The sequence below is a fragment of the Lates calcarifer genome, linkage group LG15 (assembly GCF_001640805.2).
Source record: "Lates calcarifer isolate ASB-BC8 linkage group LG15, TLL_Latcal_v3, whole genome shotgun sequence".
NCBI lineage: Eukaryota > Metazoa > Chordata > Actinopteri > Centropomidae > Lates > Lates calcarifer.
In genome coordinates, this window is record NC_066847.1 from 30,516,483 (window position 1) to 30,539,575 (window position 23,093).

General features: G+C 39.1%; 1 protein-coding gene across 2 annotated transcripts; it reads right to left on the bottom strand.

The window, feature by feature from the left end:
* Positions 1–58: 58 nt before the first annotated feature.
* On the bottom strand, positions 59–21,488 carry si:dkey-122a22.2 (uncharacterized). Of its 2 annotated transcripts, XM_018682448.2 has the most exons (11): positions 21,322–21,488; positions 20,507–20,670; positions 20,225–20,296; positions 20,056–20,132; positions 19,392–19,492; positions 17,055–17,171; positions 15,414–15,488; positions 2,939–3,077; positions 667–749; positions 429–525; positions 59–319 (listed from the first exon to the last, which is right to left on the bottom strand). In XM_018682448.2, the coding sequence occupies exons 1-11, from the start codon at positions 21,339–21,341 to the stop codon at positions 152–154; spliced, it is 1,113 nt and encodes a 370-aa protein (XP_018537964.1). In that variant the 5' UTR covers positions 21,342–21,488; the 3' UTR covers positions 59–151. The 2 variants fall into 2 exon arrangements, with proteins under 2 accessions (XP_018537964.1, XP_050931927.1); XM_051075970.1 differs by lacking the exons at positions 59–319; positions 429–525; positions 667–749 and adding an exon at positions 756–2,612.
* Positions 21,489–23,093: the final 1,605 nt, after the last annotated feature.

Here is a 23,093-nt window from a genome sequence, read left to right on the forward strand (position 1 = left end):
ATTTGACTCCTTGATGAACCTTACCAGACAATCTCTAATGATTGCTTACAAGGAATGGTAAAACACAACTTGAATATTTTATTGAATCTATAAAACATATTCAACTATTATTCGGTCCAGGTCTGGGGTATAGTTACATTTTGGCCATGGGTCACTCGCTCTGCTGTTTGGCTTGTCGCTGGTTGACTAGCCTCCTCAGGTGCTGGCTGATGGCAGATGGCTTCTTGTAGATCATTCGCCGGTCTGCTCCTTTTATGTGAATGTGATTGGCTGATGGGTAGGACTCCTCCAGAAACTTCTTTTGAAGCTTATCTACCATCTGGTGCAGGGAAAAGGTGATTTACTATGGGTTTTACACAACAGTCATTACAGTATTGTTTAGTCACTGTACAAGACTTGAGTTGTACAGCTAGAGGAAACATTCTCACTTGGTTTAAGTGTTCTGGTATTTGCTCATCAAAGGAATCTCCAGTGATCACACTCACTGACACCCTGCTGGAGAGGGGCTTAAACTTTGTAATGTCCCTTTAAAAACAACCAAAAAGAAATTAATATTCCATTTTGTATAATATTTCTGTGTTCATTCTGACCTCAAAATTCAACACAAAAATAGCAGAACTGTTGAGAAAATAATGAAAAAAACGATTATAAGTATGTTTTCCATACCTTACTTGAGCTGCACTTTCATTCAGAAAATAATGTTCATCCACAGCACTGCTTTGGTGGGCAGGGTTACTTAGAAGGTATTTCTATAAGGAGCAGGGATACAGAAAATAAATCACTCACTAAATCTAAAATGAATTAATACATTTCTTTGTATTCAAGTGTCATACACCTGAAGGCTAATAGGACATTACAAATACATGGTAGTGAATACACGTGTAAAACACATTATATGAGATATCACTTCACAAATAAAGAATGCTGTGCTGTCATATGCTGATGGTAAGCATTTGACAAAAACCGAGCTATGTAAAACTTCTTGTATCCACATGTGGTTTGTTTAATATTTCTTCTGATCATCTGACCATTTTACACACACCCAGAAATCACTGTATAGCTTTCACAGATCTGTTTTGCAAACAGTTGTGAGTAGTATTAAGTATCAGTATGCAAGGTCTTTACAAAATGTAACCTTATTTAGAACAGGTACCATCTTCCAATGTAAAGAAAGGCAGAATTCTCTGAACTGTTAAATCCATCTGAAATGTACATTTCCAAGATGATTTGGAAAAAATCTGGGAAATTATAAACCATAATTATATCTATTGCCACAACAAGACAATTTGAAGACAGTGTCAGTGTCTGGCTCATTCAATGAAGCAGCTCCAGGCTAATATCACATCTGAAATCTCAGTCTTGGTTCCCTGATTCTGGAGTTCAGAGCGGGTAAAGTTCACCACACTATCAGAATAGATGTGAAAACTCAAACTAAGAAGAATTCCCCTTTAACTGTATCTATCACCCACACGTGATGAGACCAAATAGCTTTGGTGCCGTTAACATAGCAGCAAACAATTCTGCTCCAGTTCAATTAAGCAGTGGTTACAGAACATGCCCTTGAGAAATGGACTGCATGCTCTATTGAGTCCGGCAAGCTTGTGAGTGTGTGTGTGTGTGTGTACGTTATAACCTTCACTAGCCTGTCTACAAAACCTTTCTCTGTCCTTGGAGAATTCAAGCACAATGATGTCCTTATCTCCTTGGCAACAACTGTAATACTTGAAAAGCTGAAATAGGTCCCTCATCACTACTGCCATCAAATCGTGGGTGGCTGGCAGCAGAGAACAAGGCGTCTTAACGAACAGTTCGCATTCATCCAGAAGCAGGCGTCATCACATCATGCAGACAGCTGCAGAAAAACATTTAATGTGGAGCGGATGTTAGAAATGTCACTGAGCGTTCACAGAGGGCCACTAAAGTGTAAGATGTTTCTCTGTACAAAAAATAAAAGAAACTGAAGAAGGGCTGTATGGTTTAAATGTAACAAATGGCTACAAAATTTGCTTTTATGCAATAATCTCTTTGTCTGTGTCCCTAATGCACCCTACATGAATGTTAGAGGTTTGTTTCAACACTGAAATAAGGTGTCAGCCTATAAAGAGCACTTTCCCATGTCACCAGAGATATTGGCTGTTGTTCATCACCAGAATCCATTACTCCTCTTCTGCCAAAGATGTTTTCCATTGCAAGTAAAAAATGACTACAGGCCTTTAGGACAGGCAGAAGTGTCACAACTGTATTTTTTTTAACAGATTCACAGCAGATCTGAGCAGTGCAAAATAAAAACCCTCCCCTGCAGAAAAAAACTCATCTGCAATACACAGCAAAAAGCTTGTAGCTTATATTAACAGCCTTTTACTCGCAAACTGTATGACCTGTCAAAAGGCTGAGTTTTACAATATAGAAGGCATGGAAAGATACAGTGCATTTGCGGCGTCATGTCAGCTCCAGGAATGGGTTCAATTTTCATTTATTTAAAAATGAGGTCTGGAGTCATATCATGCCAAATTCACAGTCTCTGACGATATGAAGACAAACGCTCCTGCAATCATCATCCACTCGAATCTCTGCTGAGGAGGAGACATGATTATTCTCACACTAGCACCATCCTGTGGTTGTAGAGAAAAAAATGGAAGGAGTACATTTAAAATGCCTGAAAAATATATCACATTCCCTCGATAGACTATATAAATTTCAACATCTATGATATGATACATCCTTTCTACACTGTTGTTGTTATGTAAGAGACTTATGTTTAGCTGTAAATCACCTCTGATTAATTATTGACTTGCTGTGTCACTTTCAGCATGGCACAGCGTAAAAAAAGATTCCTGCAGCTTTTTCATTTTTATTTTTTGAACAATCAATTCCACAACCTTTAAGACATGTTTCATTGTAAGGTGTGTGTGTGTGTGTGTGTGTGCATTAGCCTGACCTGGCGCTGGATGACCTCCTCTGAGACATTTTCGCCTTTGATAGTTGGTTCAATCGCCCCAAGGATAATCAGCATGCGGCTCAGTCCTGTAGCTGCTGAAAACTGTCTGGCTTGGAACGACGGCAACAGCTTACCATACCTGAACAAACACACCAATATGCACCCATGAAACTTTAGCAGGAGACAAATTAAAGTTTAGCTCAGTTACTGGTTTTTAAAGTTCCTGCTGCAAGAATAACACTGAGATATCATGCTTTAGACATTCTAAGCTAACATTATAACAAATGATTTCTTAATAATGCAGGCATGAGGTAAGTAAGTAAGTAAGCATCTGTTTGAAGTCAAGTTTGGGTCAACCTGATGAATCTAAAATCATCTTCAGTTCTCTTATTAGCTCTATGTTTTGCTAACGAAGGAGAATATTTGGCTCTTTAGCGTCTGAAATGCGCCTACGTTCTGACAATTGCACAATTTGTTTGTCATCTATCTATCAGTACCTAAGTCTATCAGACTCCATTAAATTGCTCTATGAATTTGATCATTTGATCAGTTAACCATTCACCTTTAATGTACTTGAATTTGCAATATAAGCAAACTATAAATAACCAAGTTAGTCTTCATTTTTGCTGCTTAACAACATGCTAAAGTTCTGAATGGCATCAATTCAACAAGGGTGATTTTATGATTACAATAGTGACTCAAGAAAGTCATACATGATATTTGCCTTCCTCAAGTCTCTTTCAACCCAAAATCTCAAACTTTCACTTCGAAAACATTTGCCTTGGGAATGAGAAATAGTCTTTTTTGGCAGATGAAAGAAGAAGAGCTGTGGGATTTTGTAACTCAGGAGGCCCAATCGGTCTCGGCTCACTGGTGCTCTGAATTGGCTGGTCTCAGCCTGTGGAGCCCAATCAATAGTGCCGTGTGCCTGCTGCCGCCATCGCCGTGCCGCGAAGCCTGCCCCTACATGCAGCCAACACACTGTAGGTCGGTCCCCGTGCACCAGGAGACACTCATCCCTGTTTTAGTCTTACTCCTGATCTGGGCCAGACTAATAGCACTGTGCCCCTGTGTCCTATCAGTTTCTCTCTGCAATATTCAATCCTACAGTAAATTTCAGTAACTGATCAATGACTATGAATCACCTTTTCACAGAATCTACTTATATGCTACAGCCCTATTAGTGTAAGTGTCACTGCTCATTAACTGGTTGATTATTTTACTTAATAACTGTTAAATAGTTTAGTTTCTAAATTGACAGAAAAAAAGAAAAATGTCTACAACCAGAGCCTGAGGTGATGTCTTCAATTTGCTTGTTTTGTCAAAATAACAGTCCAAAACCCACAAATGATCAATTTACAGTAAAATATAGAGACGAAACAGGGAAATCCTCACACTTAAGAAGCTTGTTTGGCATTTTTCTAACCATGCTAGTGACTGATCACAACGTAATTCTGTTTGTTCATCCACCACTTTGGTGCAGGCTAAAATATCTCAACCTCTGCTAGATTCACTAGCACAAAATTTCATACAGACTTTCATGGTTCCCAGAGGGTAAATCCTACCAACTATGGTGATCCTCTCACTTTCTACTGGCACAACCATGAGTTTGACATATGTTACTGAAAAGTCACAAATTTGTCCACTACTTGGGTTTATGACCAAATACATGCCCAATACATGCCTAATGTCATTCCCATCAACTTCAGCTGTTTGGTAATTATATTTAGCACAAATTAGCAATTGTTAGCATAACATAAAATAATATGCTAATGGTAGAGCAAGAGTAAATATTACTTGCTTAACACCAGCATGTTACCATTGTCATGTATGCATCTAGCATTTAGCTCAAAGCACCACTGTACCTAAATAAAGACTGATTTGTTTTTCTTTCAACTGACTCTTCAGTTCATCGAATAAGCAATAAAACATATTTATACATGTATGTATTGTAACAGTATCTTCAGCCACAGCCCAGACCATAAGTAGTTGCCACAGTAAAATGTATTTCACAACAGGCAGGCTTCAGTGCCGCTTCACTGCCATTATGTTGCTCATATCAAACTTTCATCATAAACGTGCACTTTTCATGTGTAAAATAACCCATTTCACCTGTTGCTGATACGACATGTTGCACGACAGCACTGATTGGTCAGATAAGTCTGATAGAAACAGCGGACAATGGTTGTTCAACTCCAACAAATGGCTGTTTAAGATAACACATCTGCCATATTCGTGGTACAAGGAACAGCCCCTACAGGTCAATAATGAATATAGGCAGACAGGGCAAAGAAACAAGTCGACTGTTCTAATTTTCAGTCTCCAGCAGACAGAGAAAACTTTTCAAATCAGACCTCCAGAGAGTGACATTTTGACATTTTCATCTTCTTTGCCACAGTTTTCCCCTGAAGTCATTCTGGCACCACAATTTAGAACTGACTCTTCGACCTGGCTCTTAAGGGACTTCTCAGTCTCTGCACATTTTCCACCTGTCACCCCTTTCTTACCCCTTGATTCCAAAAATAAAAGGAAAAAAAAACTCTCCCTATCAGCCCCCCAAGTTTGAATCTGGTCAAATCATTCCTGGGTCTGGCATTGAACATTATTTCAAGGATTCTCCAGCCACCTGTCCTATTCCCTCCTCTTTTTTCCATTTTTAATTCTGCCCCGGAGTGAGGATTATGTGAAGCAAGGCATGCGTGTCAAAGGGAAATTTAGTGGGTAAAGACAGCCAAGATTGGCGGGATGAATTAAACAGATAACGGGAGGAGACGAAGTGGGGGAACCATGTAGAGCAAAACGCCTCACCGATGTTGGTCATTTCAGAGGGGCTCTTTTTTTTTTCACCCCACAGGAGCGAGGAGGCAATATCTAAATTAATAAAGTGATGAAATGAGTTTGTGCCGTGGACTTTCTGCTGTTTGACTTTCCCATCTGGATTAGTGCAGGCTGAATGGACGCTCTGTTACTTTTGTTACAACTGCGCAATTCACTGTCGGAATTTGGCCCTGTAGTGATAAGGCTCCCCTCCTCCTCCTCATTACCATCTCATTTCATATGCAGGGCCTCTGTTACCTGAGAGCCTGCTCACACACAAAACACGAACTATTACACGAGCTTCTGCCAACTATTACAATGAGCAGAGAACATTTAAACATGGACTATTACATGAGGCTCAACTAACTATTACGCCAAAGGAACATTTAAAAAAAAAAAAAAAGGTTACTGCAAAGACTATTACAAAAATGAGGGCGTGTGTACGTGGACAGGTACATGATGAAGCCTCTGACTCTCATGCAGGCAGGACAAATTACCATATATGGTACTTCTTGTTTTTGCTGGAGTGAAGGGGGTTTAGGGTTTTTTGTTCTCCCTCTTTTTTTTGCTCAGTGACAGCATGAGAGAGAAGATCAGGACAAAATTATATTTTTAAAAATATGTTTACCAATTAACACTCCCCTTAGGCAGAGTTACTACATGGGGTGACACGCTTAGAGTAGTCTGCTTGGGAGCGAATTTATTGATGATTATTTAAGTATTCATTGCATTTTTGCCATTTTTCCATCAAGGACTACAATTGAAATAAGTCTTGAATATTACGTGTTTGCCTTGACACTTTTGTACTTGTGTGTGATTTGATTCTCAAAATGTCAACTGAACTACACCAAAAACTACTTCTCAGTGTGAACTGCTGGTGAAAATGAAGCTGTTTATATTAACATTCATTGGGACTGCTACTATTAGGCCATTTCTACTAAGGCCCAAAACCTGGAGGTTCCCACAAGCTGAACCTCTAAGAATGTGTAGAGTCTAAGTTCTGCCTTGCTACTGCATTTTACAAACCAGAACATTTTGGATACAGGTGATGAGAGGGTGACAAAGGGGCAACAGCTGTCATTTCTGTGCACTGCCTAGGACCGACAATGATGGAAACAGTGGTGCTAACATAAATTTTACATTTACATGTGATAACAGAATAGTCCCATCCTCAGCTAATATAAAGTATTTTTATACTGAAAAACATTTCATTTTAAAAGGCCAAAAATAACAGCCTGTCACAAACTGAAACAGTGCTCTAGTTTTCCATAGAAAGATAAAACTTTTAAAATCAGATCTCTTTGATCTGATTTGACATTTTTATCATCCTGTGCACAATTTTTATGTAGGCGTTCTCTGTGACAGTAAAACACACTGTTACAACAAAGATTAAAAAAAATCTGACCCTAATCAAACATAGTCAACCAATGAATGGTACCCTAAAGCTTACAGCATACATACAAGAGTTATTGTATGAAGTGTCATGTCCCTGCATTATAGACCAAGAAGTACCATGCTGCTCACATACTAGATGTTTTAGTTACATACTTTGGGACGTGGACACTGAAGTATTGCATGACATTTTGCTAATTTGAAGCACAAATTAAAAAGAAAATAGAACGCATCATCCTTTAACTGTGTCTTTAAATTGTCAACTGTTTTTGTCTGTATAGCTTTATTATTTAATAGTCTGTTTTTATATTTGATTTTTGGACTTTATCTTTGCAGTTTTGTGTTTGTAACAACATTTTCTCCAGGGGGATCATTAAACTTTCATTGTATTTTATGCCAACAAGAGACTTTACATATTTTTTTAGAAGCTTAGGGTGTTAACAGAATGGTTAGCTTCAGTTCATTGATACAGTTCCATTATTGTCATTACACTATCTATTATTATTTAATTATTATCTAATTTAAAACTACCTTGATTTTGCTTTTGAGAATACAGAAACATGTATTCTAACTGCCTTAATTACAATACATTCTATGTCAGCTTTATTACTAGCTATAATTAAACTTAACTGCCATTCTGTTTGAGTCATTATATGAACTGCTGAAGAAATCTGCAATGTAACTGGTCTTGAACCAGGCTTCAAGCTATCAACTGAAGTTAGAAGACAGATAATGACAGAAAATAAACTTCAAAACTGTCCCAACATAGGACAATTACATTTCAAAGGTACAATACCCAGTATGAACACAAGGTGTCATTCTTGTACTACAGCCCACGTCAGTTTGAGTCCAGCGTCCCTTGCGGGCCCAAAGCCCTCCTCTCTGCATCAATACTATAGATTACACAGGGGTAAATACACAGGGGCCGTGGCAGCCCTTCTTCATTAGTGGAGCGTAACAGCAACAGTTACGCTTACAGTGGTTCTAATTACAATTAATTGGCATTCCCGATTTGTCTGGGAGTCTCTAGATGAGGGAGGAGGATCTGGGGAGGGGAGGAAGGGGGGGCAGCTGAGTCAGGAGAGGACTGAGGGATGAGGCTGACACACTGGGAGCCATTACAGAACCACAGTATGAAGCATAATGAATCACACACTGTTGGAGCCTACAGGATAAGATAAAGCAAAACCTGGTCAGATATTATACATATGTATGTGGAATTTGTGTTTTATACCCAAACTCATGTTTTTTCTATCACTGAAGCTGAATGTTATTGTGTTTCTTTTTGAACTAATTTTGTGTGCAAAAGTTGACATGAGGTGAATAACTTGAAAGACTTTACTGTTCTATTTTTAGCATGTAATGTCGATCAATAGTCCCGGTATCATACTTTTGTCAGGCTGCATCTTCTCCTGCTGTTTCATTTTATTTCCCACTCTCCTAGCTTTTCTCTCTTTCTTTCTCTATTCTTCCATCTCCCTCCCTCCATCGGCCTGTGGCCAGGTGATTGCTGCCAATCTTAGCTGAGGATTCCTGGAGGGGTTTAGAGCAGGGCTGTGCTCCAGTGGGTTATTGAACGCAGCTCACAGTGAGAGCAAATGGGTTCTCAGGGGGGGAGACTGGATATGTCATCACTGGCTGTAACTGTTTACCAATGAAGGCAGTGGAGACAGAGAGAGCGAGCAAATGCTCAGAGATTACATGATGCCATTTAAAGTATTAAATTAATTACTCTAGCATCTGAGTATAATTGAAATGTTTAAATGTCTTAGAGATGGAAGGTACAGTATGGACAGTCAGCATGAAAATATGAGGAGAGGAGAGAAGAGGAGACGAGACGAGACGAGGGGAGAGAGGAGGGAGACTCTGTTATGTCTGTAAATCTATCTACTAACAAAGTGCTGTGGGGAAGGATAGAAACACTCGTCTTGTCCCTGATATTAAACCCTGTCTGGCTTATAAATCAAATGGAATGCAGCAGTTGTGCGACTCTGAACGGTCGTCAGTCAAAGCGACAGTCATATGCTGCCTGTCATACAGAGCAGGCTCCAGGTGAGCCGCAAAACATGCCTATCTGCTGCACACTGCAGCAAGCTGTGTGAGTAACTTCAGCATGTGTGTGCTATGCATGCACACAATATGCACCTGTATAAATGTTTGTGGGATCAGGTGTTTCTGAGAAGGCCTTGCTGAGCATATCAGTGACAGGTAGGATGATGAATGGGACAGAAAGTGTCATTTTCATTTTGGGAGTCATAACTCAATCAGGCTTCCATCCAGGCCTGCAGCCGCAGATGTTAGGCCCACACTGAGAGACTCATTACCTCATATGCTCCCTCGGTAGCCACTTAAATGCATCATGCTTTCACACACACATAAAGAGAAGGCACATCCAGTATACTGTGGATTTCTACAGCATACACACACATATAAGCTAAAACAATCTCACCCGAAATCCTTCAGCTACATTCCTAAAAACACAATCTATACAGGCTTTGTGTCTCAGCATCAGACTTAAAGTATTCAAATTATCACCAAAGTAAAAAAAAAAAAAAAAAAAACTACTGATGATGAACACTTAAAAGAAGTGAGATACAGAGGGAAGGGATGAGGAGACTTTCAAGTGGTGCTCCTGTGAGGACTGAGTTGCACTAAACACAGTAATGGTACATTAAAACGGAGAGTTTGCCAATCAGTCAGCATTCATTAAATTGTAAGGACCATCCCATTAGACGAGAGCATTCCCACTGTTTCTGCTCTCTGAGCAAATATATTCCCCATGGGGTAAATTAGTTATAACCCACCACCACCACACACACACACACACACACACACACACACACACACACAGCTGCAGAAAGACAGGAGACTCATACACACTCTCTCTCACTAACAGACACTGTAAATGCAAAGCTTTAAATACAAGCTGAAATGAATTCTCAGTTTAATTCACTCAGTGATATTTCTTGATATTTTAATATTATCAATATTATTGATATTAAAATCTATTAGAATTTTAAAGGCATTTGTCTAAATCTAGATAAAATGTCAGACCAATGGTGGTTATCTAGAGAATCCAAGGACCCTTGTTATGATTGTAAAGTGTACACAAGGAGGTCAAAAGTATATGGAGTATATGTAGTGCTGGCACAATACAAATGGTTTTGCGAAGGGTAAAAGAACTCATTTACCTTCATCAAATACTGACCGAATAGTAGGCCTTCAGAATATGCTTTTTGTAGACATTTTTTTTTGAAGAACAAAAACACCAACAACAAACAATTACATTTCTTACAGCTGTTTCACAATAAAAGCCTCCAAATTATTACATTTTTGGAGCATTTTATGCTTTTTTACAAAATGACAGTAGAGAGATTACAGGAAATGTGGGAAGTATAAGATGGGGACATGCAACAAAGATCCAGGGCAAGGTTTGACATCACAGTTCATGATTGATGCCTCGACCCCTAAACCACCAGGATGCCCCTACCCTGGGAAACCTTTAGTGTGAAGCAGCAGCAGAAAATGTTCAGTTTGCATCTGTATCAGTTTCACACAGCTCTGATATACCCGAAAGCAGTCAGCAAACAGTAGTAAGGCTAATATCTTACGGTACAAATAGGCATATACGAATAAAATTCAACTCAACACCACAAAGATTCATTTAGATGCTACAAAAGTTGATAGAGAAGATAAAGAAACTTTGAAAAACACAGCTTCCTCTCTAGTCATCAGCACAGACAACACATGTTGGGCCATTCAGTCATGTGCAAGACAGCTTATTTGATTGGCAAAGGCCATCCCAAGCTGGCAATGATCAGCCCTTGTATCATGTAGGACCACAAGCAGTGGAAATGTGTCTTCAGAGCTTGCTGCAGGTTGGCACAATTTAAGATGACAAATAAGGCCCAATGAAACACAGCTTCTGCCATTAAGGGAAATCTTAATGTTATTGTATACAATAATATTCAACACAATTGTGTGCTTCCAAATTTGTGGCAACAGTTTGGGGAAGTCTTTCCCATTTCAAAATGATAATGCCCCCTGCATAAAGTCCCTCATGAATAACATATTGTGGTCTGAGCTAGAGAGATGTAGAGGTTCCTCTGTTTGTGCTGGTGAAACAAAGAGTGACAGCGCTGAGTGACTCAAACCACTGGCTCTCATCCTGAATGCAATTTGTCCAGACGTACGCTGGGGCTTCTCCTAATCTCTGATGCTAGACCCACTGCTTGGTTTTTCATCAGGAGGCATTATCTGTGCCTGCAAGGAAATGAGACACATGCTGCGACGTCTGTAGAGGAAAATCCCAAGTAAGAGAGTTGACCCGTTACAGCAAGCGCACACAAGTGAATGCCTACGCACACAGACACGCGCATCCACAAGCATGCGGACCAGTCTCAGGAGATGATGGCGAATCATTTTGTAGGATGTAACAGAACTAATTTTGGGAGCGAGCCTCTGTTAATGAGCAGGTCTTTGATGTGTAAATCCTCCAGTCCCAGTGCAAAGCTGATACAGTCTCCCCACAATCCTGCTCAGGTGCAGCTCTGCTCCCTTCTGCATTACTTATCTTGTGTACCTAATACTGTAAGACCTCCGACAGCTAATAAACCCGTATCTAAGAGGGAGTAATACATACCTACATGCAACCTTGCTGAAGAAAAAAAAAGGTAAGACAGGAAGAAGAGCACACTGAAGAATGCCAATGGCACAATGGGATACTGGGATACTGGGATTGCAGGGATGCAGGGATGCAGGGATGTGTGGTGTTGTGCTGCATCTCTTATATCTTCACACTGTATATCCCATTCCTGTTTCTATTTTTACTCTCCCATGGAAATCAGACACCGATGATAAAATTGTTTTTTATGGAGTAAATGTAAGTCGTTGGTTCATTTCATTTCTCCATTGCTTCTCCAGAGAGTAATTGGATTGTGGCTGCACTGTCATGTACTCAGTGAAATGAATGCCTATTAATCAGAGGATAATTGGACACATACCCCTGATAAATGGTGCTGCTCCACTTAGAGTCACGTACAAATTAGGCCATTTTCAGGGATCCATTTCTTATCTGGATTGACTCACGCTTATGTAAGCTGCGGGCAACTACTGGTGGATGGAACTACAGATGCACTGAGTCATGTAGTCATGCCTAAAAATGAGATTGAGCTTGATTTTTCCATAACGTTTTCTGTCATATCAGATCACTTACTAACTCCCTTGTGGAGATTCTAAATCATCAATTTTTTTGAGCTAATAGAACTACTTCACTGGCATTGATAGAACAACCATGGACTACTACGGACTACTACTTAAAAATTAATAAGATATACAGAAGCATTAAAGCGGTTGTACATTCCTGGTTATGTAGCTACATGGAAAATCAATACTGCATCAATATGATCAGATTAACCATTGAGGCTTAACTCATGGTTTCTCAATGGTCACTGTTGGGCCCATTATAGATTAATTTGTACATAAATTATATCTGTAAGGTTTCCAAAATCAATTAAGTAAAATTTATTTGATATACATGATACTAATTGATTTTTTGTGGTGCAAATTCAAAAGAACTTAATGTGGAAAAGATTAAATTCCATTAGTTAGATTTTTAATTTTAAAGGGATAAATTTTGCTCAGCAATCTACACTTAATGATCCATAATGAAATGAAGTGAAAACATGTTTAGACATTTTTGCAAACTTAAAAAAACTGAATTCTCTCACTACAAAGGTATTCAGTACCCTAATTTAGCACTTTGTAGAAGCCCCTTTGGCAGCAATTACAGCTTCAAGTCTTATTGGGTAAGTCTCTACGAGCTTTACACACTGGGATTTGGGCAGTTTATCCCATTCTTCCTGAGAGAAGATCTGTCAGATTGGACTGGAAATATCTGAACTGTCATCCTCAGGTCTCCCCAGTGATGTTCTACAGGGAATAAGTCTAGGCTTTGATTGAGCCACTCACAGAGACTTGTCCTGAAACCAATCCACCGTTGTCTTAACTGTATGCTTCTGGTCATTGTTGAACAGAAAGGTGAACCGATGAGTCTGATTACTTTTCCTGTCTCTGCACCACAATAGCATGATGTCGTCACCACCATGCTTCACCATAGTGATGGTATTTCACAATTACTGAGGCCACTCAAAGCTTCAGGAATGGCGTTAGAGCCCTGCCCTGGTCTATTCTTCACTAGAAAGTTTTATAGTGTAGGTCTACAGAGATTTCCTTGGACTTCAAAGCTTAGTTTTTGTCCTGACATGCAGTGTGAATTGTGGCCTGTTATGTATACACAGGCATGTGCCTTCATAAACTATGTCTAGTCAATTAAATCAACTTCAATCAAGTTCTGGACACATCTCAAGGATAATTAAAGAAAAGAAGATACACCGGACCACAATTTGAAGTGCCACAGCAAGGGGTCTGAATACTTTTGTAAATGAAAGATTTCAATTCTTGATTATTAATAAATTTGCTAAAAATCTAAAAACATGTTTTCACTTTAGATTAATGGGCAAAAATGGTCATTTAATCCATTTACAATTAAATCTACAATACATTAAAGTGCAAAAAAGGTAAAGGGGTCTGAATACTTCCTGAAGCCACTGTATCTCTCAGTTTAAGACTATATTCATCTAAATTCATTTTTGGTAAACCAGTAAAAAAAAACACACAAGGCAGACTTTTGATAAGTGACATTGTAACTGAAAATCTGAAAATCCAAATTTTGGAAGCCATTACAGATAAATTATAAAAATACTGGAAACTGTATGTAAGTTGGCAAAGCAAGTCTATCACTCTACTGTATAAAAATCAAAGACTTCTTAAATCCCACTTCATAATTCACCTTATATTGTTCACCCCATCTTAACAAACACTACTTACTGTGTAAGTGATCAAACACAAATCAAATTTCAATACTTCAAAAGAGAGCTACAGTTTTCATCTAGCACCATCTGACACACTAAATCAAAGGCTCTACAGTGTAGAGTTAGTAGATATTAACAGCACACATTATGCAAACTGTCAAAAACAAATTCCTAAAGGTATTCAAAAGCTGTCAAAGTGATTTTAGAGGAACAAGCTTGTATTAAAAACAAAGGGGATGGACTGATTACAAAAAGCAGTGCTTTGCTGGTATTCTAACAGACTCACAATGATAATACCAGCATGTTGATGTTAAGCAGGTATATTGTTTAATAATATGTCAAAAAAAAACATTCTTTTCTACCATAATGGATTATTAAGAGTAATTGTTATTTTCTTGACTGCTTTTTCATTTCTTTTGTATGAGTTTGTGTAATTATTTACAGAGAAAACGAAATCTCAAATGACAGATGCAACTATTTTGCATGAGAAAAATATCTATTGTGTTTTAAAGAAGAAAAAACGTTACAGAAAACACACTACAGATGCACTCCAGAGATTTGTTTTTATATAGCCATCACTGCTGCGCTGATGGCCACAACTAAAAGCTGAGCAAGCTTTGTTACATTATATACAGTAACTGCTTAATTATTGCCTCTTCTGCAGTGAAATATCTTTTAATGATTACACACGACATGTTTACTTTTAAGCAATCTGAGGTAGTGTTGGATAATTGACACTTCTACCAACACTGCTTGGATATAATTAATGACAGCACACCCCCCCTTGTATCATAATTAATACATAATTAGATATATGCTGTGACAACGGCTACCACTTGACATATATCCCGCCTGAAGAATTAAAGCAGTGTTATAACAGTTTCTGTCAGTCAGTCACGACCACCACCACAACCCACGCTCTCCCCTCATCTGTTTCATGCTAAAAGAGAGCGATCAGCTAATGAGTTTCTTTGGCCTCCAATTAATCATGCTAATGAGCCCCACCCAGCAAAGATTATCAACTACTCTAACCATAAAAGCCAATAAAGGAAAAGTTTGGAGCTTGACTCGTGAAGCATGTTAGCGTCTCTGCCTCCCTCCTTCTCATCTTAATCCTCTTTTTTTCTTGATGCATTTTTCCTCTCCTCTTCCCCGCCTCTCACTTTTTATCTGCTCCTCTCTGCCCTTCAGAGCTCCTTATCGTCCTCTTTGCTCCTTTCCATGCTCCCCTTTTTTTCAGTCTTCTTTTCCAAGTTTCTCACATCCCTGTCTAGTTTCTGTTTCTTAAACATCTTTCCAGCTTCTCGTCTTTGCTTTCATCCTCTGCTCCTGCCTCCCTTCCTTTTTCCCCACCTCCGTCCTTCCTATGCCCCTGAATCCTCCTATAAACTCACCAGTACTCCTTCCACTGGTCCTCCTCAAAAATGTCCTCTGGGATGGGATCAATCAGCACCAGATCTGACACTTGCCTGAGGACAATGAGAGGACACACACAAATACACTCAGATGAGTAAGACTCACTGACTACCCTTGTCCACTTTACCCTCCCGGCCCAGGGCCTTAATGAGTGTGAGATGGATGGATGTCATCCCATCTGTCTTCCTGTAGATTTGTCTGTCCTGTGTCCCCACAGACAGATAACCACACATACACTAGATCCAGGGGCAATATTTCCATTTGGAAAGGTGTCATCCACTCACCACTACTTAATTTGCTCCCATAACGGCAGCAACACCGTGGCTGATTAAATACTAAATCTTTCATTCCTGGTACAGGCTACTTGTCACATTAATCACTACGTTGTCTCTGAGATGGCTGAGTTATGGGGGATGATGGCAATGGACATTGGAATATATTTCACTAAGTATGAGTTCGAGAGGCTCTCCATTCCATATTCTTTAAAGCCATTTCAAATGTATCATCTTTAAATTTTATCAAACACTCCTCTGACCTTTAAGAGAGTCTGGTGATATTCTCTTTTTAATAGTCTTTTAATAATAACAAATAATAACAAATCCCATGAAAACACCAAAACCAATAATAATTCAATCCATTTAAAACTATCAAAAACACATAAATGAGCCACTCTGCACTGGTTGAAATGTTCCTTCACTAACACACACACTGTAGTTTATTCAGTCCCTGTTTTTAGCTAAAAAGATTTTTATCATTGGCAAGAACCAGTGAGTTTGGGGCAGAGAGCAACAGACAGGGTAGGGTAGTCAGAAGAGGCAGACTAACACAATGTTGGTTTTGGTTGTCTCATGGGACTTGTCACCAATAAGAAAAATATATGCCAACCTTATCCTTCAATTTTACTATTTTGGTTGTGCGTTCAGTCAGTCTGCCTTCTTGGTTAAAGCTGAAACTCAACACATATTCTATTTATTTAGATTTTTTTTGTTGCATGTTTCTGTCTGTCTGTATTGTCTATTTGCTATATTGCTATCACTAGTCTCTCCTTATGTCTTCTTTTCTTGTGGCCTCGCTTTTCATTTTATCCTTTCCATGCAAGCTTATAAACTATTTAAGTGATTTTGGAGTAACCAATGCTTCACAGTTCCCTGAAAAGTAAATCAGAACAAATAAGCTGTTTTATAGTTGGAATACACCTGCTTTCAAAATAGATTATCTATTGAATTAATTAGACTTTATTGTATTTATAACATATTACTGAACTTTTTATAAAGTCTAGAAGAGGTACTTATGAGAGACAGAAGAAAAAAGAATTTCCAAAATTAAAGTGGGTGAGGATAATGCAATAATTCCCATAATGCAAATCAATCATGTTTTCTTCTTTAAGTCTCTCGTGTTTAATTGCTGGTTCACAACATGAGAGAATTAAGAATTAAGTGCAATTTAATTGCATAGCTATGATTTTTAACACGTTACAAATTCATTGCTCTAGGCTAAACCAACCCTGGTGACATCATCCGGGTTATCTTCTCAAACCTGAACGAAGCTCCTCCAGGGTTATTCACCTCCCAATGAGTAAACTGATTATTGTGTGTAAAATGAACGTGAATAATACTCACACATCGTGAATGTGGCTGTAGAACCTTCCATTGAGTGCACCAAGCTCAGAGCCCACCAGGATGAAGGGTTTGGCTATTCCTGCAGCCTGCAGGAGTCGATGCAGATCATCCACCATCCTGGAAAACAACAACACTCGTCTGTCTCTACACAAAACCAGGACACTCTACAAACTGGGCCAGGAGGTTTATTTATTCAGCTAGGTGGGACCAGGACTTCCAACATGAAAGATGAACATGACAGGCTATCATTAATCTCATTAATCTCTGATCTGCTCGTTAACAGGTTTATTAAGAGCTCACTGGAGAGTCATTATCAAGATGCAAAACTGACCTAAAAAAGAAGAAGGATGAGGGAAAAAAAGTGTTACAAATTTTATCCTATAATTACAATAATGGATGTTAACAACTAAATGAAGCTTGTGTGAGCAACATTTTTAGTTATCTATTTAATCACTCTCCAGATATGGCACCAAAATTAAACTTCCGCTGAAACCCAGATGACAGCATAAAGGAGGGGACTGCTGGCTCCTCTCCACTGCAAAGCACCACAGGACAAACAACCACCAAACTTATATCATCAGAGGGAGCATCATCATTGAGATGCAGCAGCTCCTCTCTGAGAGCCATCTGTCGTCCTGGGTTTGTTGTGCAAATAAATCAAAACTGAGGTGTCACACTGAAATGAAGAGATTTCTCGAGACTTAAGGTTAGATAGTCATCAAACTCCTTGAGATATTGAATTCTGGGAAATTGATTGCTTACATCTCAAATGGATAGCTGCCCGCTTTCTGGGCCAGATGCCAAGGTAAACGAGACTGCTGACCGTCTGCGAACCACGCCTGCTCATCCTTTAGGCAGATTTAAGGCTTGACAAATGCGTTACCATGTCAGAGACAGGAAGATTACAGCCCAATCCCACAGCAGTGTGACGCAGGGCAGGGCAGGGCAGGGCAGGGCAGGGCAGCAGTGAGTTAAGCAGAGGAAGGTAATACACAAGGTACCCATGCACACGAGTCTGCTGGCTGGAACATTCATGAAAAGTCCCAAACAGCCACTCTATCAAGGAAATATTGATTCCCTGTGCATATTTACTCTGCTGTAGCAGCACTGGCTGCACTGTAGTGCAACAGGATTGTTTTTAGCTTAACACTGTCTAACTGTCACATTTAAATGTCAAATGATAAAATCTATCAACAACAAATGAATCTGCAACAGTTTTTATATTCAATCACTTCTTTCATTGAGCTGAAACATTGATTAGCTTAATTGATTAGGCTAATCAATAGAAAATTAACTGGCAACAAATCAAATTCACAATGTAAGTTAAAGACTGTTTAAAGATTGTTGATCAGACAAAACAGGTACCTTTGGCTTTGAAAACTGTATTAAACATTTTTCATATTTTCTGACATTTTACAGACCAAGCTAATAATCGAACAAATAATGAATAAATTAATCTGTAATGAAAAGTAATCCTTAGTTGCAGCCCTAGTTATTTACTAAAAGAAAATTCCAAATATTTGCTGGTTCCAGATTCACAAATGTGAGGGTGTGCTTTTTTTCTTTGTTTTAGATCTTTGTAAACTAAATATTGTTGGGTTACAGACTGTTGGCCAGAGAAAAAACTATATAAAGACATCTTTTTGTACTGTGGGAGACTGTGATGGGCATTTTTAACTATATTCTGACATTTTTAGACTCAACAGTTTAAGGCAATGTTCTAATGAGTAGGTGAGCATTTGGTTTGTATTATACACTGGCACACACATGCACAAACACAAGCACACGGGTGATGCACTTCTTGACCTTCATCAGCAGCCTTGTGTGATGATGAGAAGGAATATGATTTGCTGTTTCTCCTCCCACACACAACCCTGGCACAGTCTCAAACCATTTTTCCTCCTATAGCCTTAAACTACAGTGCCCTGAAACTGACACATGCAATACAGTAGGTCACCATAGAAATTGAAGAGGTGCCATCACTGCAGGTCTGTTATATGTTAAGAATGCTCCATAGCAGATTCTGGCTTCCCACAATCACCACTTATCAGATCCAGATTCACCTGCACTTCACAATATGGTACTGTACATTTGGTCTATGTCTTAGAAAATTTCCACAAAGTCATTTTACAAATTCAGCAACAGCAGATAAACAAGACAGATGGCCTTGCAGGTGCAAAACAGCTCACTCACTCATTCAGAGACCAGTGCATGGGAATGAAAGAACTGATTTCAAACTGATATTATGTTTTAAATACTTGACTAAAGAAAGTGTTATACTACATTTTGTATGTTACAAGGACTCAAAATGACTGCCAACTTAAGTAACACACTCACCGTCCAGTTGTTGACATCCCCCAAACTTTCTCAGTTCCTGTGGTTTCATTCTGCATCATCCGCTTGCTGAAGCCCAGTCCCATTCTGTCATAGGTGCAAACCTGAGCAGTGTGACAAACAAGGACAGCACAGGTTTAGATGTTGTTTTTTTTAAAGCAGCACCTTGTTCTACATACATATGAGAAGCACTCAGTAAGGTTCCTGCCTCCCTATCCTGTACAGGCACATTAAAATGCATGATGGTTCCCCTAACACTGGAAAATAAGATACACATGCTGGCGTAAACAGAGCACTATAAGCTTGTTTTTGTAACTGCTGTTGTGATGCAGTTGTTCAGATGTATCTAGGCCCTTTCCCTACAAGCCTGTGACCTCATTCGGGTCACATTTCAGACAAACAACATGGGGCAGGCTGTCAGCCCAGACTTTCAGCTGTGCTGAGTCCTAGTTGAGCAGAGACGATGTGGCAAAGCCACTGCAAGGACTGTCCTTACATGGCCCTGACAACAAATAAAATGGCTGATCCCCACAGAAAGCTCCCTACAGTGGATTTTCTTGGTCAAAGGCAAATCAACTGCAGTATTCTAACTCAGTACTAATATTTTGGTAAATAGTTTCAAACTACAGGCACTCATAACAATCCAGTAATTGTGTCATTTCCCCACCTTCGTTAGTGTAGCCACACTTTCTTGGATATGAAACCAAATGTCTGAGGACATTCCAGTTGGAGCATCCAGTATGACTAAACAAGAAAAAAACTGGTCAGGCTGAGCTTAGCAAAAAGACACAAACAAGCCACATGAAAATCATTCATGAAACAAAACATCATATTACCAACTGGTTTTCCTTGTCCTTTACACAAAAGATGCATCTTTTGACCCAAACTTATGTCAACAATTTGGCCATCTGAACATAAGAGGGAAAGAATACAGACAAAGGTAAGATTTCACAGAAGATTAGTCATTTGGCTTTACAAAATTCAGAAACCTGTTGACAAACTCCAAACTGAGGCTTTCTAATTAACAGATTCAGTGGATGTATGAAAACCTGTTTTGCAGGTTTAGATAAAATAAAAATGAAAGGAACAATGATTTTGTTAAAACAAAATAAGAGAACCTTTGGGCAAGAGCATCTGTCCTTCTCTCTGCAGCGATGCATAGTTGAGGAACGGAGGGATGATGATGATTAAAAGTAAACACTTTCCAATGTTTATGAGCACCAGAACCATAAGACACTCTGCCTTTAGCTTCAGCCTGATTACGAGGTCTTTGATCTGGATCCTATTTGTAGAGAAGAAAATGCAATGTTAACTCACACATTAACCTCATTTCAGCATCTTAGAGCTGGAATTTCATTTACAATTCAAATACACTGCACAAAAGTTTTAGTTTTAGATTCTTATCCATCACACAGTACCACGAGGGATGCATCTGATCTGTCCAATATTCATTCTGCAGCATGACAACGACCCCATACATACAGCCAGAGTCATACAGAAGAGTACCTAGGAGAACCGGTGATGTTTTGTATACTGCACTGTGTATGAAGTTAAATGATGAGTACCTGAAATCATCCTTACTTTTAGTGCCTAAAACTTTCACACAGTGCTAATGATTTGTTAAAATCGTAAAGTATGTAAGGGTTGAAAGTGGATAAACTATAAATAGGCAATAATTAAGTAAAATTTAAAGGGAATTCGGCTCCTTCTCTGAGTACACAATTGAGGTACGCTGTCGAATACGGTTTCATTCTCCATACAAGTCAGTATTGTAAGATCAGCATGAAAGAACGAAAACCTTTGAAATACTTTGATGACAGCATCTGATTTGAAGAAAGACAGATTAACAGGTTGGCTTTTGGAGTCAGTCAGCTAATGCTAGTTAACAGAGCAGTTAGCTATAAGCAGCTGGCTAACGTTAACGTTGTGTTACCTTTTTATCAGCATTAACATTTTCAGTGTTTGATGCTTGAGCTTCCGGTCTCCGACGCATTTTGAAATAAAATAATTAATGAGAGTCGTAATACTGCATGCACGAACTCTACCAGAATGAATTGAATTGTGGATACTTCCGGGTGGAGGTACAGAAGCCGACAAGAGACAAACCTTTCCTAACGCATTGTACTGAACAGTAGCTGTTCCTGCACGTGTGTCATCGTGTGTACCCACTCATTAACGGACTTTTCATCGCAATAATTTATCAGTCACAAAGAGAGTTAACCTTTAGCATAGTTTCCGCTGTCATGCTTAATTTTATTAATTCAATTAGTGTGTACTAGGGAGGTCTGAAATGTCACTTTAAAAACAAACGTTAAAATGGCAAAACTGCGGCTGTCAACCACTGTATGTCAGGAAGATATAAATTATTGATAATATTTAATTGTTATGATTATATATGATTGTTTGTTAGTGTATTCTATTATATTTATTTGTTAATCAACAGCCTCTCTCTGTCTCTCCACCAAGTGTATCCAGGATTGTACTTTGTTTGATTGTACAACAGCTGGCCTGCAGGGACCGCTGTATCCCACAAACCCATCCTGTACAGCATATGTATTCCACATCATGTTTTGCCCTCACCAGCAAAGGTGGCATGATTAACATTGAATAGGCCCATAATCACCATTTAAGATGTTGTTTAAATACCTTACACATTCAAATGGAATATGACCCTAATACAACCTGGAGGTCAATGACTAAACATATGGAAATGTAGACTGCATCTTGATATAACCAAATACATGACAATAATCAGAAACTGGGGGTGTGCATGTCCCCTTGCTCCTCTTAGAGCAGCCAATCAAACCCTCATCATGTACAATAAGGCATTTATGGTATGGCAGGGCAGCTGCAAGTAATATATGTAAATTGCTGTTTTTTATGCAGTCATACATGTTTGGCACGCCAAAGAGTGCTGGTTGCGTCATTCAGGGACCATGACACCCATACTGATGATATTCTGAATCACTCACACAGACTTCCACAAAGCGCTTGTGAATTGGATCTGCAGTTTGGCTGTGCTCCACGTTTGTGATCATCTTGCACATTTGAGACATCGAATAATTAAGGCTTAATGGTTTTAGGAATAGATTCAAGTTTTAAGCAGCCTGTGACATCAGAAACATGTCATCATAAAAGGACACTTTTTTTTTTTCTCATTCAGAATTTTTACCCAAAATGTTCATGTTCACCAAGGAGAGAACAATGCCAGACTATCTTGACTAGTTATCCATTAAATAGTGTCTAGACAGAGCAAAACCTCAACAATAAACCTTGTTTAGATAGCAGGTGATTAGAGCCATGTAGGGAATTCATTGTAGTAATTAAAAAGCCTGGCTGGACCAAAATGATGAATGTCAGGTATTGACTCACTGTCAGGCTGTGTGTGTGTGTGTGTGTGTGTGTGTGTGTGTGTGTGTGTGTCTGTGTGTACTGTTTTTGTTTCAGGGTATCCAGGGTTGATTAAAGCTAATGACGCAGGGCCTTCTCAGCTTCTTGTTTCTGTTCCAGCTCCACATAATTAGGGCTGAGACGAGGATTGTCTAATCAAACTGTAGCTTCCTTCTACAGTTTGCAGATGCCATTCAAATAACAGTCAGCTAGGCCCTTGACTTCTGTGTAGCCTGTCAGTCTGAACAGCAGTGAGCAAAACACACTAGTCTTTTTCTGTCTATCCCCTCAGGGAAATCAGACAACTCATTCCAT

Coding starts and splice junctions, on each gene's coding strand:
- si:dkey-122a22.2 (XM_018682448.2), bottom strand. CDS start 21,341: ATGTTAATGCTGATAAAAAG. Junction 20,297..20,506: donor ACAGATGCTCTTGCCCAAAG/GTTCTCTTATTT, acceptor TCTTATGTTCAG/ATGGCCAAATTGTTGACATA. Junction 20,133..20,224: donor AGGACAAGGAAAACCAGTTG/GTAATATGATGT, acceptor TTTCTTGTTTAG/TCATACTGGATGCTCCAACT.